General features: G+C 28.7%; 1 protein-coding gene across 2 annotated transcripts; it reads right to left on the bottom strand.

The window, feature by feature from the left end:
* Nucleotides 1-583: 583 nt before the first annotated feature.
* On the bottom strand, nt 584-20,861 carry LOC107437736 (uncharacterized). Of its 2 annotated transcripts, none has more exons than XM_016049830.3 (5): nt 20,524-20,861; nt 17,128-17,434; nt 15,219-15,409; nt 7,758-8,050; nt 584-4,958 (listed from the first exon to the last, which is right to left on the bottom strand). In XM_016049830.3, exons 2-5 carry the CDS (start codon nt 17,416-17,418, stop codon nt 2,548-2,550), a joined length of 3,186 nt encoding a protein of 1,061 aa, XP_015905316.2. In that variant the 5' UTR covers nt 17,419-17,434; nt 20,524-20,861; the 3' UTR covers nt 584-2,547. The 2 variants fall into 2 exon arrangements, with proteins under 2 accessions (XP_015905316.2, XP_015905315.2); XM_016049829.3 differs by having other exon boundaries at nt 1,580-4,958; nt 20,457-20,685.
* Nucleotides 20,862-20,875: the final 14 nt, after the last annotated feature.

The raw sequence follows: 20,875 nt of genomic DNA on the forward strand, positions 1-20,875 counted from the left end.
GATTTCTACAGGGTGCGTAGCCAGATTTAAAAAAAAAAAAAAAAAAAAAAAAAAAAAAAAAANTTTTAAAGCACTTTTTAAGCACCCAAAAAATATTTTTAATTACTCTCCACAAAAAAAATCATAATTAGGATCTGTGTAATAATAAAAATTATTCTTTTCTATCGTTTAAAGTTCTTAATTTATAAACATAAAATCAATAAAATTTAGAAACATTGTTCAAAACTTTAAATAATCATGATAAAATAACTAGTTTCTGATAAATTTTGCAGAGAAAATTGTGAAAATCATGCATTTTCTGTAATTCAGAACGACAATCGATATGGCAAAGAAAAATTTCTTTTTGAAAATTAGAAAATTAAGCACTTTTTACTAACCCTGAATAAAAAAAAAGCACCTTTAAGGGCTTTTAAAAAACATAAATTAAAAATAAGCACCTTTAAGCACTTTTGTTCTAAAAAGACATTTAAAAACCTCCCTCTTTACGTAAGAATTGTAAAATGACTAATTGTACTTTTACTTCAGGTATTTCTGTTCTTAGAATTTTAATTTGGAAAGATAAAGCAATATTATTGAACAAGAATCAAAAAATAAATTAAATTTATTGAGTCAGATAGTAAACAACAAAATTATCACATAAAAATATAAATTACAATATATTTATACAATAAAAAAAACCATGTGATAGTACAAATGATCATGATTTCTGTTATTCATAAATATCTTTTTCAGTTTAGCTTAAAATATAGTTTTGCTTAATCAATAAATTAGAATTTAAAAAAAAAAAAAAACATTTTTTTATCCCCTTACAGCATAATCAAATATTATATACATTACTACCAAGAAATCCATTAAATTTTTCAACAAAATGTACAAACAAAATATAAATGACTTTGATGTAAAATTTCGACATCTTTATTGCATAAAAACAAAGTAGAGATGAACGACTTGCAGGGCGCGAGATTAACACTACCTAATAATGGTTTATGTGCAGCTACCCCACTCTTTTAACAAAAAGTAATATTTTCAAAATTTGAAAATTGCTAGAATTTTTTAATTGCTTTTTGAATTAAACATCTAAACTATAATCTTAATCCCTAATTTGAAATATTATAAAAAAAAACTTTTTTCAATCAAGAAATTTTTAACAGAATTGTAGTTAAAGCGTTAATTTTAAAACTAAAGGAGTTAATTTATATGTAGACAAAATAAAATAAAAAAATTACCACAGCCAAATATTTATTTCTATTGAGAAAAAAATTTAAATTTTAGAAATATTTACAGCTATGTTTTATAAATATTTATATCAAAATTTTTTAATTTAAATGGAACGAAACTTTTAGACCTGTTTAGAATAATGGATAAGTTTAGCTTATTTTCACAAAAGCAGTGAAATTGCTTTTGACTTAAATTTCTTTTAAATATTTGAGGTCCTTGAAAGCCTAAATATCTAGTCCATTTACCCTCCTTTAAAAAAGTTATGTAGATCTAATAAAAATAAAAACATCCCTCTGATACATACTATAATTCACAAAATGTCACACTCATATATATAGATAAAATAATTATTTCCAAATTATTTTTCAAAAATGAGTTTATTAAAAAAAAAAAATAGACCCAACAATTTTAAAATATAAATAATCAAGAACTAAAATTTTATAATAGAATGATTTTTAAGGTTAAAATGCCCAACAACTTTTTTTCCATTGGAAGTGCATACTTAAGATTCCTTAGGAATTACCAGATAAATGGAAAACATTTGTTGAATGCTAGGAAAAAATGTAGGAGGAAGATAAAATAAGTTGCCTTTATGAGTACCACTACTTTTTCCAGTTGACAAAAATAAAATAAAAAAACTCACAATAAAACCTAATTTTATAAAAGAGTATTGTGCTCACCAATATATTTTTCCTTCTCCTTTTATATACATAACATAATAAGTCAAAAATCTATTTAACATAATTAGTTTGATGTACAGGGTGATAAAATGACTTTGGGGACACATGATCCTCAGGAGAGCATACCGTTTGAGTTAATAGAATAAAATTTTGTACATGGGTAATAAGATATATGCGCTTAAGAATAATGTTATAAATGATTGCGCAGCTCTCACAGGTAGAGTTAAAGTGACGAAATAGCGAAATTTTCGAAAGGCAACATCCATATTTTTCTGATGGAAGTGTAATCCTTACAACAATAAAATTTAAATGGAGTTGGAATTAAATTTAAAAGTAAGAAATTTTAATGATAGGTCTTTACCTAGTGTCGCCTTTTTTTATGACCCCTATCAAGAGAGTGTGACAAAAACTTTTAAAAACAGAGAAGAAATTTAAGCATGTTGAAAATTTGTAAAACATAAAATGCTTTCTTTGCAATTTTTAAAGTTTTTTTGTTTGTTTACCATTCTCTTTTTGTTAGTGTTTATGTATCTAAATATATATAAAAAAACTGTTTTGAGAAGGTGCCACTGGGTTGGATATAAAAGTAAACAAATTGTGTGAGATGTAAAATTAAAAAATATTTTTGTGTATGCAAAGAATTTTAATGCTAAGTCTCTTTTTGATGCTTTGCTTTCCGCCAAATAACAAGTGGTTTTTTGTCAGTTTTATACTTATAAAGTTTTACCAAGTCCTCTCTTGTTGATTTGCTCAGCCCATTTTCTTCTTGCTCTTTAAGAGCCGTTTTAACAAGTTGTCTTCTGGAATATATAGAATTAAAATATTGTGGATATGACTCTTGATTAACTTCTCTATAACAGATTTGAAGTTTTTGAGGGCTTTTTTGTTTAGCATGACCAATAGAGCAATCACTATTGGCTCTGCAACTATTTGTACCAGGCACCGCGGCAGTAACTGATACAGATAAATCTGGTACATTAGCAGCAATTGGCGAAGGTATTTCAGCAGCAAATGCTGCAGGAGTTTGTTGTTTTGAAGAAACTGAAACATGTGATTCAGCAAGCATTGGTACTTCAGTATCATCTGATACAGATGGCTCCGATACTTTAGCTGCATTTGACGCAAATGGAGTAGGTACTTCAGCATCAACTGATACAAATGGCTCTGATACTTCTGCATTTGATGCAAATGGAGTAGGTACTTCAGCATCAACTGATACAGATGGCTCTGATACTTCTGCATTTGATGCAAATGGAGTGGGTACTTCAGCATCAACTGATACAGATGGCTCCGATACTTCTGCATTTGATGCAAATGGAGTAGGTACTTCAGCGTCAACTGATGCAGATGGTTCTGGTACATTAACTGCATTTGATGAGAATGGAATAGGTTCTTCATCAGAAACTGATACAGGTGGCAAAGGCATTTCAATAGAAACAGACGTAGGAAATGTAGTTATTTCAGAAGCAAGTGATATGGGCATAGTAGTTGTTTCAGGTATAATAGTTGAGTGTAAATTTAAAACAGGAGATAAGTCTTTATACATTTCCTTTTCCAACTGTTTCTGGATCACATCAAGGTGGAAAGTATCAATTTCTTTAGTAGAGTCTGAATGTACATCTTCATTATCTGAAATAGCACCTTTAGATTTAACATCGGGTACCAAAGAAGGATGTGTTAGGACAACATCACATGCCTGTGAGTCTGATGTTGGTATCATGAGTCTATTATTATTAGTTTCATTGACAGATAAAGTTTTTGGAGATATATTTGAATTTATACTCATTGCCATTTTGTTTTTCTCGTCAAAAAAGAACAGGGGAGAGTAGACATCTTTCTTATTCTGACTAGTAGTTTGATTAACTGAACATTGCTCCTTAGACGGTTCATTGTCTGCTGCTGTTACTTCATCTTTGTGTGTTGAAGGACCAATACCTTCATAATGTTTAAAATAATAATTTACAAACGACTGCTTTAACATATTTGTATTTACAATAAGCTGTTGTTCATACTCCATAAAAGATCTTCTAATTTCAATTGGAAGCAGACCAAAGAAAAGCGCATTTGTTGTTGTCTTATCTTCCAAAATGTCAAAACATTTATTTTTTGGATTTAAATTATGCTCAGAATTATTAATTAGGTTATAACTGGAAGATGCAGAAGACACATTTTGTTCAACAGAATTCATCTCACTATTGGAATTAATTTTAGAATCACCATTTTGTAATGGAATAATATTTTTCGCTTTTGTACTGTTGTTACTTGTAACGGGTATTTCTGTAGCTACTGGTAAGTATGAAGCAATGACTTCAGCGGCACTTATTTGAGGTGAAACAGACACTTCAGCTGGCACTTCGTCAGCATTAACTAATGCTCGTGGTGCAGGCACTTCAGCAACAATTGCTTTGGGAGGCGTACATTCTTCGACGCCAAAGATTTCAGACGTAACTGGTACATTAGCAGTGATTGCTACAGGAACAGAATGCAATTCTGTTGCAGATATTACAGATGGAGTTGACGATGGTGTAGCGGGTAATTCAGAATTTAAAACTTGAGACAGATCTTTAACCACATTAGCGATCATTTTATCCTGTCTCCAAAACAATTCAGAGCTAGTAGGATCAACTACTTTTGCACGTAAATCATTGTCTGAGCACTGGATTTTAGTTTCAGCATTCTTTTTAGAATCAGAATTTTTATTTTCAGTTTTTTCGTGAACCAAAGATTTATTTGCCAATGCTTTTCCACTGCTTTTAGATTTATCAGACCTTCTAATAGTGGCTTTTGAGCTCTCTAATTTTGAAGTCCCCCTTTTAGAATCTGTATTTGATGTGGAAGATTTTCGAACAGATTTCTTGATATATCTTTTGTCAGTATTTTTTCTAGGCGATTTACCATTATATCCATATGATCTTTTATAATAGCTATAAGACGATTTTTCAACAGTTTTAGAACGGTCATAATAGCTGCGGCTGTATTTTGTAGATTGCCTATAGGGCGAGTCCCTTTTTCTTTTTCTTGAGTAGTTAATACTGTTGAGATCATCCCTACTTTTATGACCTAAAAAACAATATTATATTAGATAATACTAATATAGACATTGATCATAAATATAATTATTATCCAAAGATTTTTAAATGTTTTTAGCAAATTCCTAATTTTCTTTATTCACTTGGGCAAAGCAAAAAATTTTATCTTGAGATATATTGGTAATTAGATGCCACAAATCAATAAAATAATTTTAGTGTATGTTTGAATTGGAATTTAAATTGAATTTGAAATAAATCTTAAAACTTATTAATAATAAAATTTGATTGACTAATGGCCAAATTCTAAGAGAAAAATTAATTGTAAACTTTATTTACTTGTTATTTATTTATCAATTTTTATAAAAAAATAAATAAATAAATTAATAAAAATGACTAACTTGGCTTAAAAAAATTGAAATTTGATCAAAAAATTTAACTTATGTGAATTGAAAAAAAAAAAAAAAAAATTAAAAAAGAGCGAGTTAAAAGCAACAAATTTATTGTACATTAGTTGAATTAATATTAAAAAATTCCAGCCTTTAAAACATCAAAGCATCATTTACCCCTTCATTAGGACTGGGCGATGTAAGAAGTTTTATATCGTGATGCATCGTCTGTTAGACATCGCGATGTATTGCAATTTAGCATATGTTCAAAAATTATCTTTCAGAAGTCTTTAAATTTATCAAAAATAAATAAAAGGAATAAATATCTTACAAAACAAAATATCTTAAGTAAAAACAAACCCAAGCTTATTTTTTTTTAAAAAAAGTTTAAAGTTTTTTATTTATTTGTTATTATTATAATTTTTTTTTAAAATTAAAATCGACTAAGGATTTATTTGTTCAAAAATGATACTGACTGTCTAACAAATTATGAAACAAACAAGTATTGAAAGAATTTTAAGAAAAATTAAAAAAAAAAAAAAAAAAACTTTTAAGTACTATTGCTAAATTAATTATTAAAGAGCATCAAAACATTGCTTAACCTTTTATTCAATTAAAAAAAATATTTGTTTTAACTAATAGCCAAATTTTTTTTATAATTAAAAACGACTGAAGATTTATTTGTTTAAAAATAATCAAATTCTATCAAATTATTATACCCACATGCATAAAATAAATTTTAAAAAAAACTAACTTTTTATAACAAAGTTAAATACAAAATATCCCTATTAAATTGTATAGCTTAAAATGAAAAACAATGGTTTAAAAAAAAACAAACAATGACCAATCTTTTTTTATTCATATTTTTTTTTTCATTAATTGATTGATTTCTGAACGAAAATTTAAGATAAGAGCGATTGCGCAATGATAGCCAAGTAACAGTAGATTTACTAAAAATAATTTATAAGAATCGTTAAATCCCGACATAGAAAAAAAAAGAAGAAGAAAAAGTGACCGAAATAATGCACAATGAAACTATCGCTAAGCAACAAAAGTCTCAGTGAAAACAATTTACAAGAAACGTTAAATCCCGACGAAATAAAGTGCACAGCGATCACAGAATAACATAAGTCCAGCTGAAAATAATCTTCAAGTAAACTTCCTAAGACAAAAATTGCGCTTAAAGAAACTATGCATAGCGTTCTATTTCACCTCTGATCCTCGCACGAAACCCGGAGTTCTGATTCAATTCGATTTTCGTTATTCAACATAACGAAAGTAATATCGTCTTCGTAGCTAGACGCTATCAACAGCTCCACAGTTAGATGAAATCAAAATCGTCTCTGTCAGCGCGCCGAAAGTGTTAGCGTAGGCAAGGATTCGCACATGTTAAATCTTTAAACCGCGAGCGTTGTCTTACATGACGACAGCTTAAATCAGATTTCTGATGCATCTCCTAAAACGAGTCACTCTCGGTAGCTTAAATCACATTTCTGATACATCGAAAATGAAAGTCACTATCAGCGGCTTAAATCAGATTTCTGATGCATCGCCTAAAACGACAGTCATTATATCGGCTTGCCGATATATGCATTAAATCCATATTTCACGATGCATCGATTTACAGCCCAGTCCTACTGTTCATAAAATTAAAATAATAAAGTTGGATTGACTAATAGATAATTCTAAGAGGCCAAGACAAATTAAAGTGAGTCAATCCACCCTGTGCATTGCACACATTCATCTCTCATTTATGAAAGTGATAAAAAGGTGTCCGGATAAAAGTTCTTTCATGTTATAATAGAGTGGGCTGAATATGCTTGTACAACATAATGGACGCTCCAAAAGATGAGCATCATGGTATGTTCAGGTTTTTGACAGCTGAAAGGCTGGCGTGAATGGCTAACATTGCATTTTATTGGCCACTGTCTGAAACCCATCATGCACCCACCATACAGTCCTGACCTATCTCCTCTTGCGGCTTCCCATTTTTCTCGCAATTGAAAAGATGACGACTTGAAGGAGTCTGTTAGACATTTTGAAGTAGTAACCTAAGGAGTTTTATGTGAAGGAATCACACGACTCGTTAAGTCATTTTCTTTCACACAAAATTTTGTAATCTATGAATATATAGAAGATTTCAAACATTACTTTTTCGTAAAAATAAAAAATTTAAAAAGTGAAAACACAAAAATATTTACACTTCATGCTTTTGGTAAAAAAGGAATACAGAAATTTTAAAACCCTGACTCCTGAGGACATGTAGTTTCCAAAATCTAGTGGTATCACTGACTTATAAAAATATAGTTGACTATAGATAATAACAGCAAAAGTTGCCATCAGAGAAAAGGATTTAATTAAACTTTTTTTAATAAAAAAAAATAAAAAACAATTAGTAACAAGAGCAAAACATTTTCCAAACTATAGATTAAAAAAGAACTTACTAGACTGATGAGAACTTAATTTTTCCTCTTTTGATTTAGTTATTCTGCTTTCTACAGCCTTGTTGCACATTTTATTGTTTCTGTCATCATCACTTAGTTTAACTTCATGCCTATCTGTATGATTATTCACTCGTCTTGAGGATGAAGAGGTGAGTTTGAGTACTTTGTTTTCTACAGCTTCATTGCAAGCAGCATTATTTCTTGCATCACCATTCAGTTTATCATGATGCATGTTGGCATAATTATTCTCCTGCTTTGAGTTTATTTTATTTCTATGCCTAAGTGAACTTAATCTGTAACAAGAATAGAAATTGAATTTATTATTATATTATAAATAATTTTTTTCCATTTTAAGAGCAGCTAAAATTTTAAAATTACAAATTTTTTAATCCAAGTAGTTTCAACCATTGCAAGAAAGGTGAAATATGCAACAGAGGTGAAAAAATAGTGATAATAAAAATAACAGGAAATAAACAATGACTGAAGAAATTAGTTATAAATAATATACGAACGATACGAGAATATATGGTAACAAGAAACTAAGTCTATTATGTATCTCTTATTATCTATCTATTATCAAATGAATTATATCTATTAAGTATTATCAAATATGACAAAAAACTATGTTCTTCCGAAACCTTTTTTCCCACTTAGATAGTTTGAAACTGTAACTAAGGTTGAAAAAGAATTATTTAAAGGGCACAAATATGTTACCAAAATTTTTATTGAGGGTTCTAGTTTTATAATTTTTAAAGAATTTGAAAGAGTTTTAAAGAGAAAGCTTTCATTCAATAATCAACTACAATTATTTTATTTTTAAAAAATTAAACTATAAAACACTATGGAAATCAAATATTTTCTGCAAAACAACTACCAAATTATGAAGTTAAAACAAAGTATACCTTACTAACCAAAAATTTGTCTTCCGATTATAAATTAAACAAAACTAGGTGTCTTACTCGCTAATTCTCAGAAATATTGCTAAATGAAATACTCAAAATTTAGTGTTTAAACATTGCATAAGTCAATTGCAAGCATAAAACATATTAAGATTCGAAACACACTGCTTCTTAGTACAATTATAAATGACAAGCAATTCTATTTGGTGATTTGAGCTTCCTTTGCTCGTTTATTGCATACTTGTGAGTTTTAATTTAGCTTTGCAAGGTCAAAGACATACTCAATGATTATTAGTCCTATCATCACTTATGGCGCAATCGTCTGTTGGTCAAGGACTAGATTGAGCTCCACAAGGTCTAATCTTAACAGACTACAAAGAATGGTCTGTGTAGCCCTGTCAGGCTGTCTCAGGACCACTCCTACAGCTGCTCTAGAGAGCTTACTTGGGCTTCTTCCATTGAACTTACGCATTGAAGTTGAAGCTCAGACAGGCGTAAAGCGTCTTATGTACCTTGGCCTATGGAAAGAGAATTCCAAACACTTGTCATGGGGACATCTTGTTTCACAAGTGAAGGATTTATCCTCTTTTATTATGCCTAGTGATTTTATGTCACTAAGATATGCTTTTCACAAGCCCTTCAAGATCCATTTTCCTACTAGAGATGAATGGTTCAATTCTCCTCGGTGGCTTAAAGGCAAATGCCTGATATGGTACACTGATGGGTCAAAGATTGGTGCCAAATCAGGAGCAGGAATTTACTGCTCCAATGATGGTACCAAACTTCACTTTCCCCTGGGAAATTATGCCACCGTTTTTCAGGCTGAGGTCTATGCCATTATCTTGTGCTGCAAGTTATGCATAGACAAAGGATATCAAAATACGACTATCCGCATCTGTTCTGACAGTCAGGCTGCTCTCCTATCACTGTCAAGGTGTAAATTCACCTCTTTGTTAGTGTGGGAATGCTTCTCGGTCCTCTGTGACCTGTCCACTCATAACAAGGTATCCCTGCATTGGGTACCAGGACATATGGGTATCGGTGGAAATGAGCTAGCTGACGAAGCAGCACGGGCTGGCTCTAATGCAATTTTCTGGGGCCCTGAACCTGCGCTGGGAATTTCTCCCTCCTCATTTAGGGCAACCATATTCAAGCTCTACGGCAAGATCGCCCATGAGCAGTGGCGCGCTGCTGACGGTCAAAGACAAGCTAAGGAGCTGAATCGAGACTGTCCTAGTGTACGTCAAAAGGAGCTCTTAAAGCTTAATAGAAACAGTATAAGGAAGATCATAGGTCTTCTTACTGGTCACTGTATCCTAAGGAGACACCTAAACATTACGGGAATAGAATCCAATTCTCTTTGTCGGGGATGTCATCTAGAAGAAGAGACATCACGACACATACTCTGTGATTGTGATGTCTATTCTGCTCAAAGATTTGAGCATTTAGGGCAGCATATTGTCAGTGCCTGGGAACTACAAGATGTTCCTGTAAGGTGCTTGCTGAATTTTATTTCATGCTAATCATGATTTTAGGGTTTGGGTACAATAGACCTCTGGTCGATGTGCCCTGCTTGTCAGAGCTGCCCAACCTCTAAGTCTAAGGTCAAAGACAAGGAGGGGAGTTCAGCTGTAGTACATATAAAAAGCATTTTTTTTTTTTTAAATATACAAAGCATTTTAACATGAGGTTGGTTATTTATTTTTATAGTTTTAAATTTATTGTTCTGCTAATCAGTTTTAAATTACATTGACACTTAGAATATTATGTATTACAGCATTTTTAAAATGTTATAAAAAAATCTTAAAATCGTTCAATTTTGTTTTTTTCTTAATTCAAATAAAGAATAAACTTGAAGGCTAATAATTTTTTCCCCTTGATCTATAAAAAGTATGGAATATAGGTTTTTCTTTCTTTCTTTTTTTTTTCTTCCAAAAAAAAAAAAAAANAAAAAAAAAAAAAAAAAAAAAAAAAAAAAAAAACCTGTTATTAATATTTTACCATTATTTTGTTTAAAAAAAATCTTTAAAATCACCTTTGATTTTAACATTGGAAGTTATGTTTTTGAATCTCCAAGTACATACAATGTTATAATTCAAAGATGATAAGGAAAAAGTTTATAGACCAGATGGCCCTACTCATAGTGATTTTTTGTTGCTGCAATAATCGGTTAAGTTATTCTATACATAAATATTTAACAGACTGCACTTAAAGTTAAACAAATTTTAATTTTTTACATCAAAAGCTTAAGAAGAAAATTTTTAAGGATAAATTTAGTTTAGGATTTGCTTACTTAAACCTGTTTTTGCAGAGTATTTAAATCAAATGAAGATTTTTTTTAAAATCAAAATAATGAACCCTAATTGTGTGCAATATCAAAAAATAAATAAATAATAATAAAATTCAATAAATAAAACATTTGCTTGGTGACAATATATTTAACTTACAGGATTCCCACTCAATTTTCAAAAAAAAAAAAAAAAAAAAAAAAAAAAAAAAAAAAAAAAAAANAAAAAAAAAAAAAAAAAAAAAAAAAAAAAAAAAAATCAAGGACCCACTTAGTAATAGTTAGTATGCTGAAATACAAATGAAATAGATTTTACTACATTGAAGCATATATTAAGTGTATCAATTTTACTTTGTTCAATATTTGCGGCAATTTTCTATAATATGTAGCCTACAGCTACCAAAGCTAATGGTTTGATCGTTACATTGTGGTTTAATCAGTTTGAAGATTAACAAAAAATTTCCGATTTGACATTAACCTACTTGTCAACCTTTAAAGACTGGCACCAGTAAAACTTTTAACGAAAAATTTAAAGAAGCATATTAGAAATAATTGAAAAATAATATTAGACACATGTTTCAATTTTAAAAACACCACAACATCTTTTTATTACCTCAGAATATCAGTATTGTATTTTGGACATAATAGAACCTCTTGTAGTATAATATTTTGACAGCTTAACTAAAATTTACCAAACTTTATTTTCTTCAAAATAGAAATAAATTGTTAAATGTGATTCCTTAAATTTTGTCAATAAGATTCACTATGCCTAATTTTTAAATGCCTAAATCACAATAAGTTAACACGTAAATCAAATTTCTTGAAATATGAAACATGTCTTGAAGATTGCGTAAATGACCTATTACACCATATGACTTTCAAATTAAATCGAAACAATATCAATAGTAAATTATACAGTTTGAAAAATGCAACAAGTCCTAAATCATGTGTAACCAAACATACATAAATCAAATTACAAGTCCTAAATCATGATGAGTGATACATAAACCAATTTAATGCAAAACGCGTTGTGCGACTCTTTGATTACTTTAAAGCAAAACATAAAGTGTGATTTGCTTATGATTTTTATGTAAAAATGATGTGTAATCTGGTAATCATTGCAATGTAGAATGCGATTTGTGATTCACTAAGTAACTTAAAAAAATCATCGCTATGTGTGACTCCTAAACTACTTTGATGAGAATCACAAATAGTAATTCTCAAATCCTTCTTATGCTAGTTAAGATGCTCAGTTCTTAAATCCTTCTAACATGAATCCCAATGCGTGATTTGTAAATCACTTAAATGAGAATTGCGGTGGTGCATGATTTAGAAAACACTTAAATGCACATCATTTTGTGTGATTCAAGAATCATTTTAATGCCAACCCCGATGAGTGGCTTACAAACGATTTTAATGAGACACGTTATTCGTAAATTACTTTCATGTGAATCACGATATTTGATTCATAATTAACAGAATCTGATCTTCATAATTAACAGAACTAAATTTTACCTAATGGTGTTAAAAATTAAATGTAAAAAATCTGAATACAAATGATAAAAAAATTAAATAAAGTTAACGCAAAGATTGCATTAAAAATTCAAAGAAACACTGCATATCAAGCGGTAGATAAAACTATGCATGAAAACCAAAATCATTTGCTAGAGATTCCTACTGTCTAAGAATCAATGTGAACGATACTCTAGCGAGAAAAGAGCAGGAGAGAAAAATTGTGTCACCTTCAAGAATTTACTGATTGGAGCTTTTCGAAAATTGTGTTAGTGCAAATTTCTTTACTATATTATATTTGATAGCATTATAAATTACATACATTAGAAATTACCAGATTTTTAGCATTGGAAAATAAAATAAATATCGGAATTATGGCAAGCAATTTCCGTTCTCCAGGAATTGGAGTAAAACTTTAATTTTCACACATAAGCAAATCAAATAAAAACTTTCAAAAACTGCACATTTCAAAATTAGGACACACATGGTTAGAACAAGGCTATTACACGTGGTTAGAACTAGACATGGTTTACTAGGCATGGTTTTGCTCTATATTTTCTTTTCACTATTGGTTTCCCCACATCACAATTGTATTTTTTAATCCAATTACAGCAGAGGGGTAAATAAGGATAAAAGTCTTTTTCTCAATTTAGAGACTCCCACTTAGCTGACTTTGAACTATTCTTACAATGAAAAAAACGGCAAAAGGAAGGGGAGAGATCAAAATTTCTGTTAGTTCGCTTGAAGTTTCTTTCGTTTTTTTTTCTTCCTTTTTTTTTGTAGGAAATATTAGTATCACTACTTTGAAAACTACTCTAGAGAAAATTAAAAAACTTTTCAAGGACCTTAGGATGGAATTAAAGAACTTTTCAGGGCAATGATTTTTTGCAACAAAATTCAAGGACTTTCAATATTTTTCAAGCACCGTGGGAGCCCTGATTTACTATATTTATATTGAAACAGGATTGGAGGAAAATGGCAGTTTTTGTTTTTAACAATTGAAAAATAACATGTTCAAAACAGCAAATTCCCAGCTCTTTGCCAAATTCCCAATATCCACAGTTAAAAACAGAGTATATACTTTGTGACAGTTTACAAAACATTTGTCCACTATGAAGATTCAATTAAGTCTTATTTTTTGGCCAGGTTAAAATAATTATTTATTGAGTTTTTTTGACGCAATAAATACAATCAATATATGGTAACAGTCAAGACAAAAATGGACGCTATAGCATGAAATTGCTATATCGTGATTGCAGAAAACTATAGGATAGATTTACTCATAATTCATAGACTCATTTTGACAAAAACATTGTTTTTCTATTCATGTCCTTCAAAACGCTTAATTTTTGTTAAAAGTAAATAATGCTATTCTGTTTACAAATAGCTATTGTTTGCTAAATAACACACCAATTAAGTCATTAGATTTTGGTAACCAGGAGTACTCAGCTTTAAAACTCAAAAGATTTCCATATTTCTAGGTACCTTTTTATAAAAAGTGTATACTTATTTAAAAGATGAATTATTTACCATTTTATCCATGTATTAATATTCACATTCATAATGATCCTATCAATTGATTAAACAAAGAATTTTAAACCAAGGAGAGTTACATTGGAACAATTAAGGCTTTTGATTAGGACTGAATAATCAAAATTATTTTTACTAAGCTTTGTTACAATTTTGCCTGCATAAATCTGCTATAAGTTCCTCTTACAATTTGCATACTTAACAAAAATGATAGAGAATCATGACTTATACGAAAAGGAACTTTTAACCATATATTATTGAAATTTTTTCTAAAGCTAATAGTAATTTTTCTGCAGGACACAAAAGTTCAAAACAATGTAACATCAAAATCTGCTAAGACATCATTAAAAAAAAAAAAAAAACTAGGAATATAAATAAATTAGGGTAGGTTGGAGGTTGGGTTAGATCTATCCAGTTTTTTTTTTTTAAATAATAATAATAATAATAATTGTGTCATAAGGAATTCAAATTTCTCAAAAAACTACTTATCAATAATAAAAAAAAAAAAAATCATATTAAATGCATTAAATTGAAAGCAATCCTAAAGACATTCCTTTAACAAATTGGTATTTATAAAGAATTATTACAAATCAATATTATTAACCTGTATTTAGAACTTCTGAAGATTCAAAAATATTATCTGAAATCAACCTAAATTATTTTTTAAAAGTCTTGAAATAAGTAAGCATGACATGTGATTTATAAAAATAAATTGATTTTTAATTTGAACAAATTTGTTTTAATTTGTCAAGAGAAAATCTTTCACAAAAAACGTAAAAGTTAGCAGGCAGGCTCTCATAATTATTGAATTACAGTTAATTACTACAAATTACACTTATTAAGTTATAGTATTTTTTTCTCCAAGATAAACTTTTCTTGATTGAAGAACATGGGAATTTTTTTTTAAATTCTCCATACAAAGTATGTTTTTTAAGATGAAACACATTAAAATTAGAATTATATATAATCAAGTATTTTCTGAATTCCCATACAAATGGATGAAATAAATATTTTATGTCCTTTTTAAAGACTGAAATTAGCTCCAGACCTGAAAAACTTATTATTTAGTTCTGCCACACTCATAGAAAAAAGCTATATTGTCAGGTGAAACATATTTAATAGTTATGGATATGACTCGATAACATAAATATTTTCATAATTCCCTTTGATGAAATTTTGAAGGGAGAAAAAATATAAATAATGAATGATTTAAACTAAAAAAAAAAATCATACTCTTCATTAATTTCCAGCATCATCTTGTCCTTTTGTTCAGATTCAGCTTTTGCAGTCTTATATAAGGAACATATATTTTTCTTCATTAAAGCATTTTCTTTCATTAAATTCTCTATGCAAGCTTCATTTTCACATCTAATCTTTTTTAATTGCTCAACCTCTACAAGAAGTTCTTCATATTTGATTGTGCGCTAAAAATAAAAATCAATGTATGCATCAGAAATAAACGGCTTGAAGAATAAAAAATGCTTGAATTATACGTAGCTAGCAAACTTTTAGGCATTTTGCGTAAAATTTTATTTTTATACTTAAAGTGGTAATAAAATGTATGCTTTGTATTTATTCTTGGGATTTATAAAATTAATTTAAAATGATTTTAATCACCACTGCATATAAATTAATGAAATAATAAAAGCATGATAATCATAGGATTTTGTATTTAAGCTTTTACAAAATTTGCTTCAAGGTATGACTGAAATTCCACATTAATTTTATTAATACTCGGGGAAAGAGATTTTCAAAAAAACATAGACATGTTTACACGTTTGTCAGGTATACATGTTGACAGACATGTATACATTAAAAATATATTAAAATTTAAAAAGTAAAACAAAAAGAAATTCAGAAAAACAATAGAACAAAAAAATTTGAAAAACATAATTTTTCAAATAAAAGGGAATGGGTGGTAAAAGGGAAAAATTAATTCTGCTTTTAAGTCAAATAAAAAAAAATTTAAATAATGCCCATCATATATTACAAACGTATATTAGTGAACTGTCTATTAAATTTTAATTATAAGTTATAATTTGGTTTAGTAACTTTTTAATGAAATTATTTAAAAACTGTTTTTAAATAATTTTGAAATGAAAATACAATGACTATTGAAGCTTAACATTTTTGTCAGAAGTAAATTATTATATGGACTCATATTCATCATTCTTAACAAATCTGAGATTGTTGAATTATTTATTTCAATTATTTTTTAAATCACATGATAAAGAGGTTAATTATATACTTTGAAATGATATATCAGAATCACATAAGAATTTTTACTTCACTTGTTAAATGGTAAAATAGTGAAAACTTCTATACATACTTTTTAAAAATCTTTCCACTAAAACTTTTAATAACGAATTCAATAAAATAAGACTACACTAAAAAGTTTAACAAATTTTATGCAGTTAATGGGTGGTACCTTAGGTACAAAATTTCAAGTATAAAATTTCTAATAAATAGTAATTAAAATAGCAAATAATTAATAATAAAGGGAGTTTTTTCTGGGACATTTACCTTTCAATACATGTTAATTTAAATTGTATATGAAAATTAGCTGATTTAATTGCTTACTTTATTAAAATATTCAAAATATGCATCTATTTAAAACAGACACACCGGGTCGTTAAAGTGAGAAAATTTTGTTGTTGTTGTTGTAAAACAGAATAGTTGCAATATAGCTGGATATTTTAATGCTATAACTAACTCAAAGGCAATGTTAATGTATATATCCATAACTTTAATGTTTTTAGTAAAGGTAACAAAACAAATTTAACAACTGCTTTTGAGTTTTCATAGCAATTACTATTAAAAACATTTGTTACCTTTAAATTTTTTCTAACTTGAATTTTAATTGAATATTTAACTCTTTTATAATGAAAAGACACACATATGACCCATATTACCTTAATTTCACATCAAATGTAATAAAGTCAGAATAATTCTAGAAGCCGATTTTTTATGGCTTCTAGAATTTCAAAACTTGTCTATTGCTGTACATAAACGCTGTGTTTAAGGTTTTTGACACACCGCTTTCGATGCAATTGCATCTTTCGTAGATAAAATTGCTAAAATTAACAAACATCAAAAACTCAGCACCTTCGTTTAGATTATAGGGTGGATTTTATTGAATTACCTTTATTTTTTCTTCTCTCTCAGCGACTGAAGCTGCTATCAGCTCATCGTATAAAGCCGTTTGAGTCTTCCAAACTTCCGTCTCCAGCATGGCTCGATTAGACACGATGTTGAAAACATCGTCCACGTTTTCTTGCTTCTTTTCAAAAATTTTCCCAAGGAACGAACCAGTTGTGTCTGCATCATCCATCCATACATTGTCAGGGAAATTGGTGTCACTAGAATCATCATCTGGATTAGTTACAGATCTGGAAGTCATAGGATTGATTTCGTTGGAAGGCTTCGATGTCATGTCCCCATAATCGGGTCTACAAAAATAAAAACTATTAAAGATCTGAATTCCATCAAATGCTCCACAACAAAACTTTCAATCATTGCAAATTTTCAGCAAGTTCCATCAAAAATAACTTTTACCAGTTTTACAATTATGTATTATTTTGAAGAAAAAAAATTGCAACAGTACAATCATCCTTAAAAAATAAAATCTCTAAAGTTAAATTATTACTATTACTTTAAACAAGTTTCATTATGAAAACAATAAATTAGAGGTCATATAAAAAAATGACCCAAAGACCTATTTCGCTTTGTTTTAGGGGAGCACAAACTGCGACCCGCGAAAGCTTCGGAACAAGGAACACAAAAAATTCTTTTCTTACAGAAATTTAAGAAAAAAAACATTTAGAATTTTAAATGACATTTTTTATCACTTTCTGACGCACTAAAATTTCTCCAATTCAACAGTAAATTTATGTTGTTTCTTGATTGCTTTTTTCAGCAGTTATTGTATGGAATTCCACATGGTATAAAGAAATTGAATATTTTTATTCCGATATAGGAATTTAAAAAATAATTTCTTGACACGCTTAATTTTTACCGATTTCATTATAATTCCAAGTGACATTTCGATTGCTTTTTCGCAGTTACAACTATTTATCGCCATACGTTTAAAATTCCTGTAGGTTTAATACGATATTCTGACTCGTGAGTTATCAATCAGGTATTTGATTAATCACTTTTTGATATGATTTATTTATGCTGATTTCATCATAAAATCCTCAATTATTATTCGGCCGTTATAATTGTATTTTTACAAAGTTATAAAAATCATGAAATTTTTAATAAGATAATATTATGAATTTTGAAGTTGAATCACACATTTAAATAATCATTTTTTTAATAAGCTTTTCTTATGTCAATTTTATAGTAAATCAGAAAGATTTTTTAAAAATATTTCAATGCTTTTCTAAGTTTTTTGGAAATCCCGTATTTTTGTGTTGATATTGTCGCATAACGTTACCGAGTTCTTGCAGAAAGATTTTTCCTTTGGAAAGTAAAAAAACTTGGTTTACTTTTCTGTAGAAATTTTCAAAAGATTTTATCTCTTCTTCAGAATTATATTTAAAAGATTCCTTTCACGCACATCAGAGCAGGAAAAAATGCTTGTGATTTTTCTATTCTCATTTGAGAATGAAAAATAAAGAATAATGAAGTAAAATATTTGGTTTTCTTTTGTGCAGAAAATTTTGTTTTATTTTTTTTACACATAGTTTTTTAAATCCTAAATTTTTAATACGATATTATTTATTACAACATCTGAATCTCGAAATCCCTTTATAAGTAGTCCGATTTGAGTGATTTCGTCTTCAATCTTTTTTTTAACGGTAATTACTGCTACAAATTTCACTATTTTTTATTTGATGATGATTTACAAAATGCGAAAAAGGAAATAATTAGTGTGGTTTCACCCGAAAAAATGCAAGAATATCGCCCATAATATGAGAAGTAAAAAATATTACATATTCAATAAGAAATTTTTTGTTGTTGTTTCATTCGAAAAGTTTCTTTATTTGAAGTTGTCGCTTCTGTTACTTTAAATTAGTAATATGCATACCTGCTATTATTAAAAGCAGAAAGATATTAGTACTAGAGAGGTAATGTTGCAGAAAGCCCAGGGTTTGAAAAAACCCGGGGATTTTTGAAAAAACCCAACCCGCCTGGGTTTTATTGAAAAAACCCGGGGAAAATTGGGTTTTATTTGAAAAAACCCGGGGAAAATTGGGTTTTTTCATTTAGTGCTCATAAATTTTACTGTGAAAATATTTTTATTTATTAAATAGTGTTGTATAAGTAAACACTAAAATTTCATCTGACTTTTACNCATAATTCATCTAAATCACTTTTTCACTCGCCCCAAGAAAGCCATAATTAATAAAACGTGTTACATAATTCCTTTAGTTATGTAAGTTCATACCCACGCTGCCACAATTAAAATACATATTAGCTGTAACGAAATAAGCTGTACTAAACGGACAGTTTTTATAAAAAAAAAAACATTTAACTGACAAACTTAACAAATCAACAAACTTAAATAAATTGAAATAACCATAACGGATTAGTATAAACCTTAAATACAAAAAAAAAAAAAACTATTCTCAACTAAAACCAACTCGTTTTAACAACAATTCATGGTGCGTAGCCGAATTATTCAATAAAAAATAAGCACCTTTTAAGCACTCAAAAAATATTTTTAAGCACTTAAAAATAAATTATAATTAAGCAGGGTTGTTTCACCGTCGTGCTAAAAAAAATAAAAATAAATTTTGCATTGTTTTTGACCATTGTCAAAAATCATAAAATTTTGAATCATGTAAAATTAATGTTGCTTTCATACGCTACGGACTGACAATACGCCGAAATAGATTGAGGTAGAATTAATTATAATGAATAGAACAATGTGAACTGTGTCGTTTTGCACAATTCGAAGCAACAATCAACATAGTACAGGAAAAATCTCATTTTGAAAAAGGAAAAATTAAGTACTTTTCAAAAACACCCAATGCATAAAGCAAGCACCTTTAAGGGCTTTTAAAAAATGAAAATAAGCACTTTTTAAAAACGCTACGCACCCTGCAATTATCTCAGACTCTGTATTTTTTTCTTGATCTCGTTGTATTGTTTTTCAATTCATGCTTGCGTTAACTAGATATTTTTAAGTCTCTATACGTCCTTAGATAGTCATTTAATTTATAAATAGGGTAGTTTAGAAAAATATACTATCCAATTAAAGCAAATCAAAGCTAAGATTTGGAGTATTTTAACGTAGATCACGATATGAAAATATTCCCACTGTAAAGGAAAAACTCATAACCAACTCCGAGCAGGCCTTAATTCCAAGTACAAGAATTCATCAGTTTCACTTGGTGGAACTGATGAATTCTCATGGAAATATTCCCTTTTTCTGCCCATATCAATACTGATCGTATAAATTTGGAAATTAATAGATTCAATATAGATATGCATAGCAATAAATTTATCTTATTCATGACAAACCTGTCAACTTCTAGATGAAATTAGTGATTATCTATTGTTTTATAGTTCATGTGACAGAAGTGCCTACCTGAACTAAAAAATTAGCAGTTCGATGTTAAAGCTTTAACAAAAAATTATGTGGTTTACTAATTCTCCTATTATTTTATAAATTTTAAACCATAATTCAGATTTTTAAAGTATTTCGCGCACAAATTCGACTTTTTGAGAAATCAAAACATAAAGTTGAGCTGTATCATTGCATCTAACTCCTCTGAAAGAAAAAAATAAAAAAAAGCTCAGTAATTCATTCAGTTGCTCATTACTCATAAAATCTCAATGATCATAATAATTTCTATTATTATTTTTAAAAGTAGTTTCAGCAACATTTTTGAAATAGTATTTTAAGAGAAAAAAATTCTAATTTTTATCCTCGAGTTGAG

The sequence above is a fragment of the Parasteatoda tepidariorum genome, chromosome 3, assembly GCF_043381705.1.
Source record: "Parasteatoda tepidariorum isolate YZ-2023 chromosome 3, CAS_Ptep_4.0, whole genome shotgun sequence".
NCBI lineage: Eukaryota > Metazoa > Arthropoda > Arachnida > Araneae > Theridiidae > Parasteatoda > Parasteatoda tepidariorum.